This window comes from Euphorbia lathyris, chromosome 9 (assembly GCF_963576675.1).
Source record: "Euphorbia lathyris chromosome 9, ddEupLath1.1, whole genome shotgun sequence".
NCBI lineage: Eukaryota > Viridiplantae > Streptophyta > Magnoliopsida > Malpighiales > Euphorbiaceae > Euphorbia > Euphorbia lathyris.
Genome location: NC_088918.1, coordinates 19,104,062 through 19,119,347, shown reverse-complemented (window position 1 = coordinate 19,119,347; position 15,286 = coordinate 19,104,062). Strand labels below are relative to the sequence as shown.

The 15,286-nt window shown below is 38.3% G+C and overlaps 1 protein-coding gene across 1 annotated transcript; it reads left to right on the top strand.

Annotated features, from left to right (window-relative positions):
- Window positions 1-3,830: 3,830 nt before the first annotated feature.
- Window positions 3,831-9,721, top strand: LOC136205683 (uncharacterized). Its single transcript, XM_065996389.1, has 5 exons — window positions 3,831-4,570; window positions 5,931-6,048; window positions 6,892-7,244; window positions 7,509-7,607; window positions 7,811-9,721. Exons 1-5 carry the CDS (start codon window positions 3,918-3,920, stop codon window positions 9,204-9,206), a joined length of 2,619 nt encoding a protein of 872 aa, XP_065852461.1. The 5' UTR covers window positions 3,831-3,917; the 3' UTR covers window positions 9,207-9,721.
- Window positions 9,722-15,286: the final 5,565 nt, after the last annotated feature.

Genomic DNA, 15,286 nt, shown 5'->3' with positions numbered 1-15,286 from the left:
ACCCGCCCCCTGGGATGCTTCGCCGAGGTCACCCGATTCAAGATCAACGACAGGCTTGCTCTTCTCGGCTGATCCGCTCAGCTCCTTCCGAATCTGATCGTGGATGAAATCCTTAACGTTCGGGATCTTGCGATACTTAAGGCAGTCCTCGACCTCGGGGACCACGTACTCCGGATCCACGAAATCGATTCCGGGGTAGGAAAGCTTAACGTATGCCATGATCCATTCGCCATAATAATAAGCATGTTCTCCCGCCAAGATCTCCGCGTTCAACAAGGCAGCCTTGTGATTCTTAGCATCCTCCTCCATCTCCCCCATCTTCTCCTTCAGGCTGCGGATCTCTGCGTCTTTGCTCTCGTTAAGGGCGATGGCGGAAGCAGCATTTGTATTGGCGACGGCAACCTCTTTCTCCAGCCTTTTTATGGTCACCTTATTCGCCACCCCTTGGAGTAGATCCGCCTCCATAGCACGCATGTGCGTATACGCCTATCAAAACAAAGGATGATGTAAGAAACAAAAGTCTCCTCAAAGAGATCACTCTTTCATCAAAAAATGTGAAATAAAGAAAGCTCACCAAAAGGAGATCCCTCTTTCCCATTTTGGCATGGGCTGATCCAGAGAACTTGTTCTGGTTCTCCTGTACTTCGCCAAGTTGACCGAGGGCCTCGTCAAGATCATTGATAACAGACTCGTTCCTCAGAGACCTTTTATCACAATTGGCGAGCCAATACCCTCCCAGGTCGGGCTTCACCACTTATGTAAAGATTAGAAGGCCCAAGTCAAGATCCATGATAAAAGAAAGAAAAACGGTAAAGTAAATGTACCTGCTCAAGCTCCAGCCTAGGTTTCTCGGCTCTTATGGCATCCCCCAATAACTTCTCTCCGCCAGCAGCGACGGACCTCTTTTTCTTAAGAGGGGGATCCGCAATGCCTTCAGAAGGACGTTTCCCAGAACTCTTACGGGGATCCGCCACCTGCGTATCTTTTTATGCCTCCAACTCCTTCTGTTTTTTACTCATCTCTACAAGGGCGCGACTGGCCTCAGATAAACCCCTGACAAGGGAACAACGAAATAATCAAAGTTCAAGGAAGAAACAAAGTTACCTTCATCAAGTTGAGTAAACTTCACATAAGTAATCACATCCCCCACACGGCGGACCAGAGGAATGTCATTCATCATGAATTCCAGAGCATCGGCGTACGTCCAAGCATCCGTCTTAATGCTCTTCATGAGATCCGCCACCTTCTCATCACTATCAGTCAATATGCGCAAATCCCCAGCCATGTGTTGGGGCTTGGCATTCCAATTCAATGGGAATCCGAGGGGCTCATCCTCTTTCACCTTAACAAAGAAAAATTTTTCATCCCAGAGATGGATGTTCGACATCTTACCGTAGAAGGGCGAATAAGTTTGGAATTTGGCGAAGGTATAAAAGGACTCGGATTTACGTTTCGTAGGTTTTTGAAGAGACCGGAAGATACGAGGATTATAGACTACCCCCAGGTTCGACGCTAAATAACAATCTAGGGCAATATCCAACCAGCCATTTGGATGCAGCTGGTAGGCGGTGATTCCAAAAAACTCCAGGATACCCGCCATCATCTTAGGAAGAGGAAGACGGAATCCTCTCTCCACATGACAACTATATACAGACATGTACCCTACAAGCGGACAGGCGGGTCGCTGATGAGCAACCGCTAACTCGGTCTCATAGTCTTTAATCCACGGATAGCGATCTGCCAGATCCGTGGAACCCATACGAGACGGAGTAGTCTCTGCACGAGGCATCTTTTTCCTAATCGGAGTCGAAGAGGAAGCCTCCATCCCGGAAAAACTCCTAAAATCTATCGTCGGAGCAGTTTGGGTCACAACGACGGAAAGAGTCTGGGCTCTAATTAAACAGGGACGACGACTCCTACTCTCTCTCACCGTGTTACTCAACTCCGACAAATCACAACTAGAGGTACTCTCAGACGAACTCGAATCCTCAGAAGAAGACCAACTAAAAGAGGGCTCAGAGGGAGAAGTCAAATCAAAAAGCTCAATAGTAGACCCAGACGAAGAACTCATAAAAACCCAGAAAACAGGACGAGAGAGTTTCACTTACATGGAAAATCGGAAGTTTTCGTAGCTTCTTGATGCCGGAAAAAGCTCTGAAAAAACTCGAACGAAATAGAAGGAAAATGGCAAATGAATCGGAGAGAGAGAGGTTGAAGAAGGTATCACCACTTACCTCGAGCAGCGCGCCTAGGACACCTGTCGTTCGGTGAGAGGTCTGGAACAGAGCAACAATAAATGCGATTCATCATGACGGCGTGCAAGGAAGTGCAAAAGCCCTAAAGGACTTTAACGGAACTTAGGGGGGACTTCTGATAACATCGGGATATTATCCACAGGATCAAAGAGGATATTTACCAAAACGGTCGCGTATTTGGACGGTCTGGGAAGCAATGGCGTATCAAGCAAGTCATCCGAGTGGCGGATCACCTAAACTCCGCCACACAAGATCCGTAGTCAAATCTCCGTGAGACCCGCCATCATGCCTCGATCTGCCCATCGAACGGTTGAGCCGATTCCCAATAAAGGCAATTAATGGACCGTTAATGAGCTAACAGCCACACTTAAAGGAGATCCGTAACCGCCATTAATGGGACATTAATGGAGACTTTCTGGTTACTGTGAGTTACGATCACATGACTATAAATAGCTTGCATCACAAGCTATTGAGGTACACATTCACATTCACATTCACATTCACATTCACACTTTAAACTCTTCTCTTGTCAATACAGTTTATTCATTATTCATATATTGACTTTGGCATCGGAGCTTCCCCCCGTCGAACCTAACGACGCCCTCCACAGGGAAGGAATCCGGTCAGAAGTTCGTCGCCTGTTATCAAAGTAATAAAACAATAAAGAAAAAAAGTTACAACGAGAGAATAAAATTACATCCAACTTGTAAATACATTATACGAATCCAATAAAATATTAATAAGTTAAAGATTTATTAATTAGATTTTAAATCCATTTTAGTTAAGATTAAATTATGGGATAAATCATAAAAATATCTTTAACGTTTATATCTTTAACGTTTATGATCAGAATCAATTGTACTCTTAACGTCTAAAATGATGCAATTTTATCCCTAAAGTTGGCAGCCAAAAGCAATTTTATCCCAAATGTTGGCAAGTTGGGTCAATTTCTGATATTATTAGAAAACAGATATATTTTATTCATTATTCTGCACCAATTGCATATCAGTTGTTTTAAAAAAAAAATCATATTTTATATGATTTAATAATAGAATTGGAGATTAATATTTATAAATTCGGCGAAATTTTTGAATTTTTTTTATCCAAATCGTATAGTAAACAGTATATATTTTAATTTTTTTTTCACGTCTAATCATATGTTTTTTTTAAATGTCTAATCATATATTTATGATCTATTATTAATAGATAAAAATGACTTATATGCGAAGTGTAGATAACAAGATTCATGACTGAGAAGTCTCAAATTGACAATGTTATGGGTAAAATTGATCCTGGCTGCCAACGTTAGAGGTAAAATCGTATTATTTTAAACGTCAGGGATAAAATTGATCCTGATGATAAACGTTATGAGTATTTTTGCACCTTATCCCTTCAATTGATACGATACAAACCCGATAATTATTATCGTTAGAGAATTGATTATCGAATGAATGATATATATATATGAGATAAGTGGACTAATAATCTTACTTTTAACGAACAAGGCCCAGGGCCCATACTAGATTGTTAAAACCCAGCTTAATTTTTCGACGATCGTGGAGGGTTTTAGAGGATTTTGCCTAGTTCCTCTCCCTAGTTCATCTTCAATGCAGCAGGATTTTGCCCTGTTCTAATATCTCTATCTATTCCTCTGTCAATCAAATGGCGCAAACCGCCATTTCTATCCTCCTCATGAAACGCTTCACCCAAACCTTCAAAAACCCTAACAGAGCTACATTTTTCCTCTTGCTCCACCACTCCCGGAACCTCACTCTTAAACCCTACTCCACCAACTCCACCTTACCAGACTCACCACCGCCACCACCCTCTTCTCTCTCTGCTCGTATGAGCTTTATCTTTGACCAAATTGATTCTATCGAACGTGATCGTGAGCACAAAGATGAAACCCTTCAAAGAATTCGCGCTTGGCGCCAATCCAAAAATGCTGTGCAACAACAGCATCAGAATCCAGAAACTACTAGAAACAATAATCCGGAAATGGTGAGCTCACAAAATGAAGGTTTCGAGTCTAGTGCTCCTTTGGATTTCACCCCATCTAGCTCTGTGGAGCTGAAGGAGAAAAGGGAGGTGGAGTTGGTTCACCCGTGGCCGGAATGGATTGATTTGATGCAAAGATTAGTACAGCAGAATTACTTTGATCATAGAAGAATAGATGAGGATAAATTGGTTGAAGATTTTGGGTTCGATACACATGGAACAGTAAATACTGATGAGGTTGGAATTGATTTTAAGGATTATAGAACTGTACAGACTGCTTGCGTCAATTTTGGCAAAGACCGGTTCGATATATTCAGGTTTGTGGTTTATATTCTCGTTTTGGTTTCTATGACTGTATTGCCGTAGGGAAAGGAATGCAATGGTTAGTTCAGTTCTCTGTGTTTTCGGGGTCTGCATATTGGGATTGAGAATCTATGTAGGGTAGGTGTTGTGTTCCGTTAGAATGCATAGTTATCAAAGGCCTGCCTCAGCCTCAAAAGGCGGCTCCAGGCATGTCGTCTGAGAAGTCAAAAGGCAGCCTCTGTTCAAGAGGCGTGCCTAGGTGCAAATTTAGAAGATATACAGTGTTGTTTAGGGTCCCAATTTAAAATTAGGATGTTTTCATGTCAGCCCTTTCCTATCTATATGATCTAGGGATGCAATCAAATTAGAACAAAAGAAATAAATGAAAAAGAAGATTTGGACGGCAAAAATATCACAAAGAATAACACACACACAAAAAGAATGCCCAATTTTGAAGAGTTTAGTAATATTGTAAATGAAGACGAACAGTATTGATGAAAAGTAGTTATTAGACTATCAGTTAATTAACTTAGGATTTGGTTGAACTTTAGTCTTTGAATTTAGAGTTTTTATTGTGAATTATGATTATGGAACAGTTAGTAGTTGATTTGGAATTTGTTTTATGCATTTTATGATTGAGATTATGGATAATTGGATATGATTTACTATTTGACTACTTGTCACATTTTAGATATGTTGTTATTTATGATATTACATATTATTTTCTTTAGTGCTCCTTGTGTCGCTCAGGCACGCATGCATGCCTCAGCCTGGGCCTTATGCCTTGCGCCTAGTCTTCAGGACCCCTTGCATCTTAGTTCTCCTTGTGCTTTTAATACCTACGATAGAATGGATACCTGTAGTTTAGCTACCGAGTGCCTGAGCGTAGGATTAGATTTGTGTAGGGTGGGAATTAGTAATTTGGAGCTTGGCTGCTTATCAATAACCGTTTGCAAATTGAAAATAGACTGTTTTTGGTTTTAGCCTTTGAGGATGCCTTGCATTATAGTGAATTTTGGTATTTGTTTATCCATGGAAGGGTTCTTAACTGCACAAGTGCTTATTGGCCTGGTGCTTGTTGAGATAGGGACTTCTAAATATTTTGGTTTTCAGTGAAGTTTTACTGTTAGTTTTGTTACTTCTGTGAGTTCCGGAGACGGTTTTTATTATCAAAGCAATGCATTGCTAGATGTAACATCAATTGCATCTGACTTCTATAACGAGTTCAATGAAAAACTTCTAATGCTTATTTATTTTGAATGCCTAATTGCTACACAGTTCAAATGTTTCTTAGTGTAATATAGTTCCTTAGACTCGTAGTTTCGAGCAGTATCACTAGGATTGACATTTGATAGGACAGAAAATCGATTTCAGGAAACTGTCGAGGCAGGATATCCAAATCTTGGTTGGCTATGGATGCCCAAGTGCGGACAAGAAGGTTGTTTTCTCCTCAAAACTTTTGAGGAAACATGTCCACCTTGATGAAGGTGAGGTAAGTGTTACTTTCTTGTTGATAATCTAGACATACTTTAAAATCTATGTATCACTTTGACTTTGTCCAAAATGATATTTCAAATCAAACCATTCATACACGTGCATTTAGTTGCAAGAAGACTGCAGTTTCAAGTTTTTAGACTAACTAATTTGCAATTGTAGAATATTACAATTAAGGGATACCTAATTATTATCCCTTTTAACCTTTCATCCCATTTCCAAATATAAATCACTATTTTATTTTATTTTTGTTGCAATGTCAACCATAAGGTCAAGCAATGTCATCTGTTATCGGTCAGTTAATTTCTATATGTGGCAGTGTGCTATTCTGAATTTTGAAAAAGAAAAAAATTGTTAGAATGATTCTAATAAGCCTAGATCTAACGGTGAATGAGCAAATTCTACATGTTCATTAAGGTGCATGTGATCAAGACTATCAGTTAATTTCTATATGTGGCAGTGTGCTATTCTGAATTTTGAAAAAGAAAAAAATTGTTAGAAGGAAAATTAGAAATATTTACTAAAGAAAATATAAAAATAATATGCTATAGATTTAAAATTTATAATATTATTGTTATTAATAATATTCTGCCTGACTCTTGATTCTGAGAAACTGTTAATTCAACCAATAATGTAACGCACATAGATGTTCTATTAGTAGTTGACAGTTTACTAACGAAGTCCTCAAATTGCAATAGTTATTAGGTATTGCATGACAACAAAATATTGTTCTGGTTTTAAATTGAAACTAGGTGAGAGGTTGGGGGAAATTTGGTTTTTCTCACTATACTTCGTCATTGATGGCATCTTTGGAGTGATTGCTGATATTTTTGTATTTCAGATTTGTAGCAATTGCAGTTTGAGAACCTCTTGTGAAAGAGCATATTTGGTTACGAATAAGGAAGATGAGGCACGGACGATTGATATCATGCGGGTTCTGCTAGCATATGGTTTTGATCCTATAAATGGATCAGTAACCAATAAGTCTCTTCTGAAACAAAAATCTCTCAGAACTACTGTGCGTAAATTACTTTATGAGGTTGTAAAGCTAAGTGCAGTTCCGATAGATCCTAATCTTCCTCCTCCAGTTATTAAAAAGCCCCCACCAAAAGTGAAGCAACCTCCACCTACTCCAAAGCGACGAGTTGGACGTGATGATGTTGAGATGAAAAAGGGGGATTGGGTCTGTCCCAAGTATGTGAAAGTTTATGATTTTGCTTTAGTATTCTAATTCCTTTTGAACCATGTTAAACTCCATATTTAGTGGACTCGCTGTCTTTTTCTTATGAATCTATATAATGTCCCAGTGAGAGGCCTTTGAGCAGCAGATCTTAAATACAATGTTTACCATATAACCTTTTAAATATGTTTCAGATCAGCCTGGTCTGATTCTTTTTCTTTTTTCTTTCAACTCTTCGTTCTTAAAGAGGGTATGTTAATATTGAATTTATGTGTCAGGTGTGACTTCATGAATTTTGCCAAGAACACAGTGTGCTTACAGTGTGATGCCAAACGACCCAAGAGACAGTTGCTTCCAGGAGAATGGGAATGCCCAGGGTAAGTTTTTCAATTTCAGCATTGGTGGTTTTTCCGCCACTGCAATTTTGAAGCATTATAAGCACTGGACATGTATTTTTGTTTGAATTATTTGAATAAAGGTTAGTGTATTCCTATTTGAGGTAAAGCTGAGATGGCATCTTTTGGTAGATGTTTCATGTCCTGATTTCAATAACTTGCCTCTTGATTGTGTATGATGGCAGGTGCAACTTCTTAAACTATAGGAGAAATATGGCATGCTTCCATTGTGATTGCAAGCGACCACCAGATGAATTTATTGAAGAAAAAATGGAAGAGAGACGGCCGATCCACAAAACACGGGCGGAGAAGATTCCTGATCGTTCAGAAGTTTCTAATGCATGGAATTTTGACTTTGATGACAATGAATCAGATGGGGCAGATGTTGCTGCGTTTGAGTATGCAGATCCTGCTCGAATGGACGAAGATCCTTTAGGTGCTCAAGCCGAGGGAGGAAATTTTAGAGGGCCTGATGATTTTAACAGAGCCAGCAGAAGTCCAATGGTTCATGAAAGGGAATATTCTGAACCTAGCCGTAATAGACATGGAACAGGTTTTGATGATTTTGATGATGAAGATGATGATGTTGACAGTTATGAGGTAGATTCCGGAAACAATAATCATGCACGGAGCGCTTCTCAAAACAATTTTTCTCGACCAGGGATATCTGAATGGGATGATGGTGAAGATTGTGATGATGATTTTCGTGCTAATGCAAGGAAAAGCCCTGCATCTTACTCAAAGCCATCTAGGTCTATGCATAAAAATGCTACTTTCTCTGGCTCTGATGATGATGAACTTGACGCAGATTCAGATGATGATCTTGCTAAGCACCCGAAATGGAAATCTAGTCATGTTGCTGATGCCAGGCATAAAAGCAGAGGTAGAGGCCAAACAGGTCGATCAAGAGGATTAACTTTTGGGTCAGATGACGATATTGAGCTCGACTCTGATGCTGATGATGATTTTGGCTCCAGCAGAAGGAAAGGAAATAAACTGGGTTCAGGCAGAAGAAATTATCAGAGAAGTTCTGATTTGGAAAATGTTTCCGAATTTGAGAATGATGAGGTATCTTCTAGGGGAAGTAGATATGGAAGAAGAGACAATTTCAGAGGTGGCGGTGATGATTTTGGACGAAATGCCAAGGGAAGATCCAAGAGTAAGATGGGTGATCAAAATAATTCTTGGAATGACGATTTTGATACTCCGTCTCCATCTCGTAGGTCACATGATACTGATAGAAGATTTCAAGGTAATGACCGTTCTGGACGGAGAATGAATGATAGAGGCGGGAAGTCTGGAAGTTTTAATAACAACAGAAGATTTGATGATAATGATCGTTCTGGACGAAGAACGAATGATAGAGGCGGCAAGTCTGGGGGTTTTAATAATAATAGAAGATTTGATGATAATGATCGTTCTGGACGAAGAACGAATGATAGAGGCAGCAAGTCTGGGAATTTCAGAGGAGCAAAACGAGGATTTGAAGATCGACGACAAGAAAGGTCCCGCGATTATAAAACGGAGATAGCTGGGGACTTAGGTGAGTGTAGAAACAGCCGGCGAGTTATTGAAAGGTAAAATTTCAGACATCATGGCAGATGAATGTATTTCGGATATAAACCACGGATGCCTCAACAATAGCGATCAGGTCACAAAGATATATCAGGCGGATATTACTATAGAAATCAATGACTTGTGTGATCAGAATTGGTTAAAATTAGTCATCTTCCCAATCTGCAACGAACCTTGATCTGTAACATGGCCGGGAACTCCGCGAGTAAGATTCAGTGATAGAGAATGGCTAATGAATGTGGCATGGGCTGCTAATTGCTATGATTATTTTAATCATTCTCCTGAATCCTTACATTGTTGCACAAGTTTTTTATGTTGGTTGTGGCCATTTTTAGTCTCTCTTTAACTTAATTGGTGACATGGTTTATTGAAAGATCAAAATTTTGCAGATAAATGATTCTGTTTCTGTGTATTAGATATGAACCCAACTACAAGTTTTTTGCTCTTATTGTTTTGAGGTGTTCCATAAAATAATTGGTGAACTATTTAATCCATTATTAATTTTGACTAAAATAATTCAATTTGGGCTTTTGATAGTTTTCAATTTGGTTTGCTTTCTTAGTCGGGATGAAAACGCATTATTCATTGCTATTACGATGTTTTTCTTTGGCTTAATTGAATTTGTCTAAAAAAAATTGAGGAAATTACATATAAAATCAGGTTTGAAATTATATGATCTTACTACTAAATCTATAAAAACATCAAAAAGCTATAAAAAAGAGAAGGTTGTTTTGATTTTTTTTGACAGATTCAGACAAATTAAAATGTATATTAATTTAAATAAGTTTATTTAAGTCCAGTTGGTAAATAAACCATTGGAGCTAATAGGCCACTTTAGACAAAATTCAAGTGGTAAATACGTTACTTTAAGCATGTGTGTGTTTAAAGAGACATTTTGTAAATTTAAAAGGGCTACACAAAACTAACCAAAAACCGAAAAATTGATTTCCGAAACCTCCAAATTGAAAAATAAGTTTAACTGTAACCGATGGATTAGGTTACGGTTTTTCATTTCAAAAACCGAAAACCAAAAAATAAACCGATTATGTATTGATGCATATAAAACGAGTATAAATACATGTAGAAATTTAATTATCAATATATAAATATATAATGTAGATATTTATATTTAATTTTTAAGTTAAAAATATTAAAATAACTTAAAATTTATTTGTTTTGGCGATTTTTTTTTTTGGGTAAACACGAAAAAAAAAACTAAGAGGGAATAATCCTCAGAAAGCTAACACCCAAAGGTCATCTAACAGCAGCCTTTGAACCTCCTCTGGCGGGGAAGAAAGAACAAAGACTCCGAAGTCAAAATAAATTTGAAAATATATTTTTTTTAATACGTAAGTAATTATATATTTATTTTAAAGTGAATAATTATAGATTTAAAGTGATATTTGCTACTAAAAGTCACTAATGGTTAACCGACCGAAATATAGATTAACCCACCGAAATAATAAATTAATCGAAATATGATTAATCGAATTAAATAGACTGGTTAATAAATTTTATTAATGGACTTGTTCCGCAAGTTCAAAAGGCTTTTAATGATTATAAAATTCTATTAAAATATTATTGTTCATTTCATTTATGTCCGTATTACATTTTTAATAGTTTGAAAGAAAATTTGTGTGTGTAATATGATTATAAAAAAGTCATAGGAACCTTATTTCAAATTGCTAAAAAAAATACAATGTCAAACAGATTAAATGCGTAAAATTTGTAACTAAATTAGATGTTAACAAACTAATTTGGTAACTCATGGTTTAATGTAACCAAAATAAAATTAAATAAGAGTTTTTATGTGTTAGGAATAAAATACCAAGTGTCACAGAATGTCTAATTGTATATAATCATATAAAATATATAAAATGATTATCATTTAACAATCTTTTTTGTTAGATTTCCATAACATGATTTTTATTCTTATAGCTTAAAAAAAACACACATTGAATGCATTATACAAAATTGTGAAGAACACCAACCAGTGTTGCGGGATACAGCAAGCATATTACTCCAATTCCTAAATACGTTCGAGCAAACATCGTTTGTAACAAATTAAGCATAATAAATAAATATGTTCTAGCTCGAGAAGAGTGTTACATTTGTAAACATTTACGTGTTATGATCTGTATATAGTTTAATTATAAGTAATCACATTCAGAAGAATATGATTTCTCACAGTGAAATAGGAAATAACAATTTGTATATATAAAACCGTATACAACAACAACAAAGCCTTAGTCCCGAAATGATTCGGGGTCGGCTAACATGAACCATCATATAAAATCGTGAAAATCAAGTCGTGTCAGCGACACAGATTCGCTCCCTCCACTCCGTCCTATCCACTACCATATTTTCCTCAATTCCCAGTAAACTCATATCACTCTCGATCACCCTCCTCCAAGTTTACTTAGGTCTTCCCCTACCCCTCACCACTACATCCCTTTGCCACTCTTCGGTTCTCCTAACCGGCGCATCAATCGCTCTACGTCTCACATGGCCAAACCACCTTAGTCGGTTTTCTCTCATTTTATTCTCAATAGATGTGACCCCTACTTTTGTCCTAATTATTTCATTACGCACCCGGTCCTTTCTCGTATGACCACACATCCATCTCAACATACGCATCTCCGCCACCGACATCTTATGGATGTGGCAGTGTTTCACTGCCCAACACTCCGTACCATATAACAATGCTGGTCTAATTGCCGTTCGGTAGAATTATCCCTTCAATCTATTAGGCATGCCGGGATCACAAAGGAAACCCGTAGCACTCTTCCACTTCGCCCAACCAGCTTTAATCCTATGAGCAACATCTCCATCTACTTCTCCATCCGTTTGGATAATAGATCCTAAATACCGGAAGTAATCCGAGGCCTGAACAACTCTCCCATCTAGGGTGATTGTCCCTGCCTCCCTACTCCTACGGCCGCTAAACTTACACTCCAAATATTCTGTCTTACTTCGACTCAACTTAAAGCCTCTAGATTCTAGAGTTTGTCTCCATAGTTCCAACTTCCTCTCCACTCCTTCTTTCGTCTCATCAACCAACACAATATCATCTGCAAACAGCATGCACCATGGTATACCATCTTGAAGTGAACTTGTTAGTTCGTCCATAACGATGGCAAAAAGACAAGGGCTTAGTGCGGAACCTTGATGCACTCCAATCGTAATAGGAAACTCTTCAGTCTTCCCAACACTAGTACGTACACTCGTGCATACTCCCTCATACATGTCCTTTATAATGTCAATATATTTCCGCGAAATGCCTTTCCTTATCAAGGCCCACCAAAGTACTTCCCTTGGTACCTTATCATATGCTTTCTCCAAGTCAATGAAAACCATATGCAAGTCTTTCTTCTTATTTCGATAGTGCTCCATTAATGGTCTCATTAGATGGATGGCTTCCATAGTTGATCTTCCCGGCATAAAGCCAAACTGGTTTTCCGAGATCTTCACCGTCCTCCTTAGCCTTTGTTCGATCACTCGCTCCCAAAGTTTCATAGTGTGACTCATTAATTTGATTCCCCGATAGTTGGCACAATCTTGGACATCGCCTTTGTTCTTATACAAAGGGATTAAGGTACTTTTCCTCCATTCTGATGGCATCTTATTGTTTCTCCAAATTTTGTTGAAGAACGTCGTCAACCATTCGATTCCTCTTTCTCCCAAACATCTCCAAATCTCAACAGGGATGCCATCAGGTCCTACTGCTTTCCTTAACTTCATCTTACTTAATGCCATTTTGACTTCACTCTTTTGAATTCTCCGCATGCATTCATGATTTATCATATCGTGATGGATACTTATATCTCCAACATCTTGTTGGCGATCTCCATTAAATAAGTCATCAAAATAGGACCTCCATCGTTCCTTGATATCCTTATCTCCAACTAGGACTTTCTGGTCCACGTCCTTCACACATTTAACTTTTCCGAGATCTCGCATCTTCCTATCTCTCATCCGAACAATTCTATATATGTATCTTTTCCCTTCTTTCGTATCCAATCTTGTATACAGATCCCGATTCACCTTTGCTCTAGCATCTCGTATGACCTTCTTTACTTCCCTTTTAGCCTCTTTGTATTTTTCGTAGTTCTCGTCACTCCTACATTTCCCCAATAGTTTATAGGATTCTCTCTTACTCTTTACTGCTTGTCGTACTTCTTCTGTCCACCAAGATGTGTCCTTACCCGGTGGCATGCTACCTTTAGATTCCCCTAGAACTTCCTTCGCTACTTCCCTTATACTATGCTCCATCTTATTCCATATCGAGTCTATATCTGAATCCATATTGCAAGTCCAAATATCTTTTTTGGTCATCTCATCCACAAATTTTTGTTGATTCTCCCCTCGCAATTTCCACCACTTAATCTTAGTCTCTACTTGTGGTGTTTGTTTTCTTATACATTTCCTACTTCGAAAATCTAGCACCACTACTCTATGTTGGGTTGTCGTACTCTCACCAGGGATCACCTTACAATCAATATAACTCTTTCTCCAAGCACTCCTTACTAAGAACCATACCCTCCATGAACACTCGCAAACACATCTCGCCTAGAACCCACGTGTCCATTGAGATCACCCCCCAGTACCATTTTTTCATCCCTAGGAACCTGTTGCACCACTTCCTCTAAGTCATCCCAAAAAGCTTGTCTTATAGACACATCTAATCCTATTTGTGGCGCATATGCACTAATGACATTCACAACCTCTTCCCCTATCACTAGCTTAACACTCATAATTCTATCGCTCTTCCTAGACACCGCTACTACAGCATCAATATACTCCCTATCGATAAGAATACCTACTTCATTTCTACCCTTATCTTTTCCTGAGTACCAAACCTTATAACCCCAAGGAGCTATCTCTCTAGCCTTGGCTCCAACCCACTTGGTTTCTTGTGGGCACAATATATTTATTCTCCTCCTCTTCATAACATCTACAATTTCAGCTAATCTTCCTGTCAAAGAACCTATGTTCCATGTCCCAAAACGTAACCTACTACCCTTACCCCTACCCCTACCATTACCATGGACTAGCTTATTTACCCGCAACCCTTGCATATTTGACACCACCCCCGGGTCCTGGGGTGGCGCGCCGCTTCGGGGTGACGACCTAGCAACCCTTGCACATTTATCACTACACCCGGGTCTAGGAAGTGCAGCACGTTGCTGAGTAGGGAACGCTCCAACGATATTTATATTATGGTTCATGTCATAAGATGTGGCTAAGTTTTACGCTGGCCGCCACAAACCGACCGCAACCCTCCTCCTTTGTCCGGGCTTGAGACCGGCTGTAAAGGCCACCAAGTAACCCTCACAGGCGGAGTTATATAAAACTGTATATTAAAAGAAATTGCTCACTAACATTAAAATGGTTAATGAAATAAGACGTGACTATCTTTCTTTCTTACGTACTCATTTTTTAACCAAAATTATGTTTATTTCAAAAACATAGATGATACTTCCGATTTTCCTCTAAGGGGAAAAAATTCACATCGAGAGGAAAAAAAAATATACCATGCATGGTTTTAAAAAACATAATTTTGGTTAAGAGTTAGGAAACGAAGCATAGTCACAGTTTAGAAAGAAAGATAGTCACGTCGTGTTTCATTAACCATTTGTTTGAATATTGTTTGTTGTCACAGTTTAATGTTTGTTGAAAAACGGTAACAGTAGAGCAAACAGAATGAAAAAATGGAATAAACAAACACTCATTTATTCTTCTTTATCACTTATTGCTCTTTCTTCATCGAAAATCAAATAAGATATTCTCGTTCATAAAAGATGTAGTCTCTTGAACTAATTCTAATAAACTAATAACCAAAACGCCAAGATTAGAATGAAGTTTTCAACTAATCTCTAGTTTCTCAATATATTTTATTTATTATAATGTTTTATCTAAATTAACCCCTAACCTATATTCATAAATCAATTGAGTCCTCAATTTCTTGAAATGGTTAATCAACTACCTAAACTATGTGAAATCCCCAATTGGACCTCCATAAAATTTCCAACAGACTCAGTTAAACGGTCCTCTAACATACGTTAAGTCCCGGATTCTGCAATTAA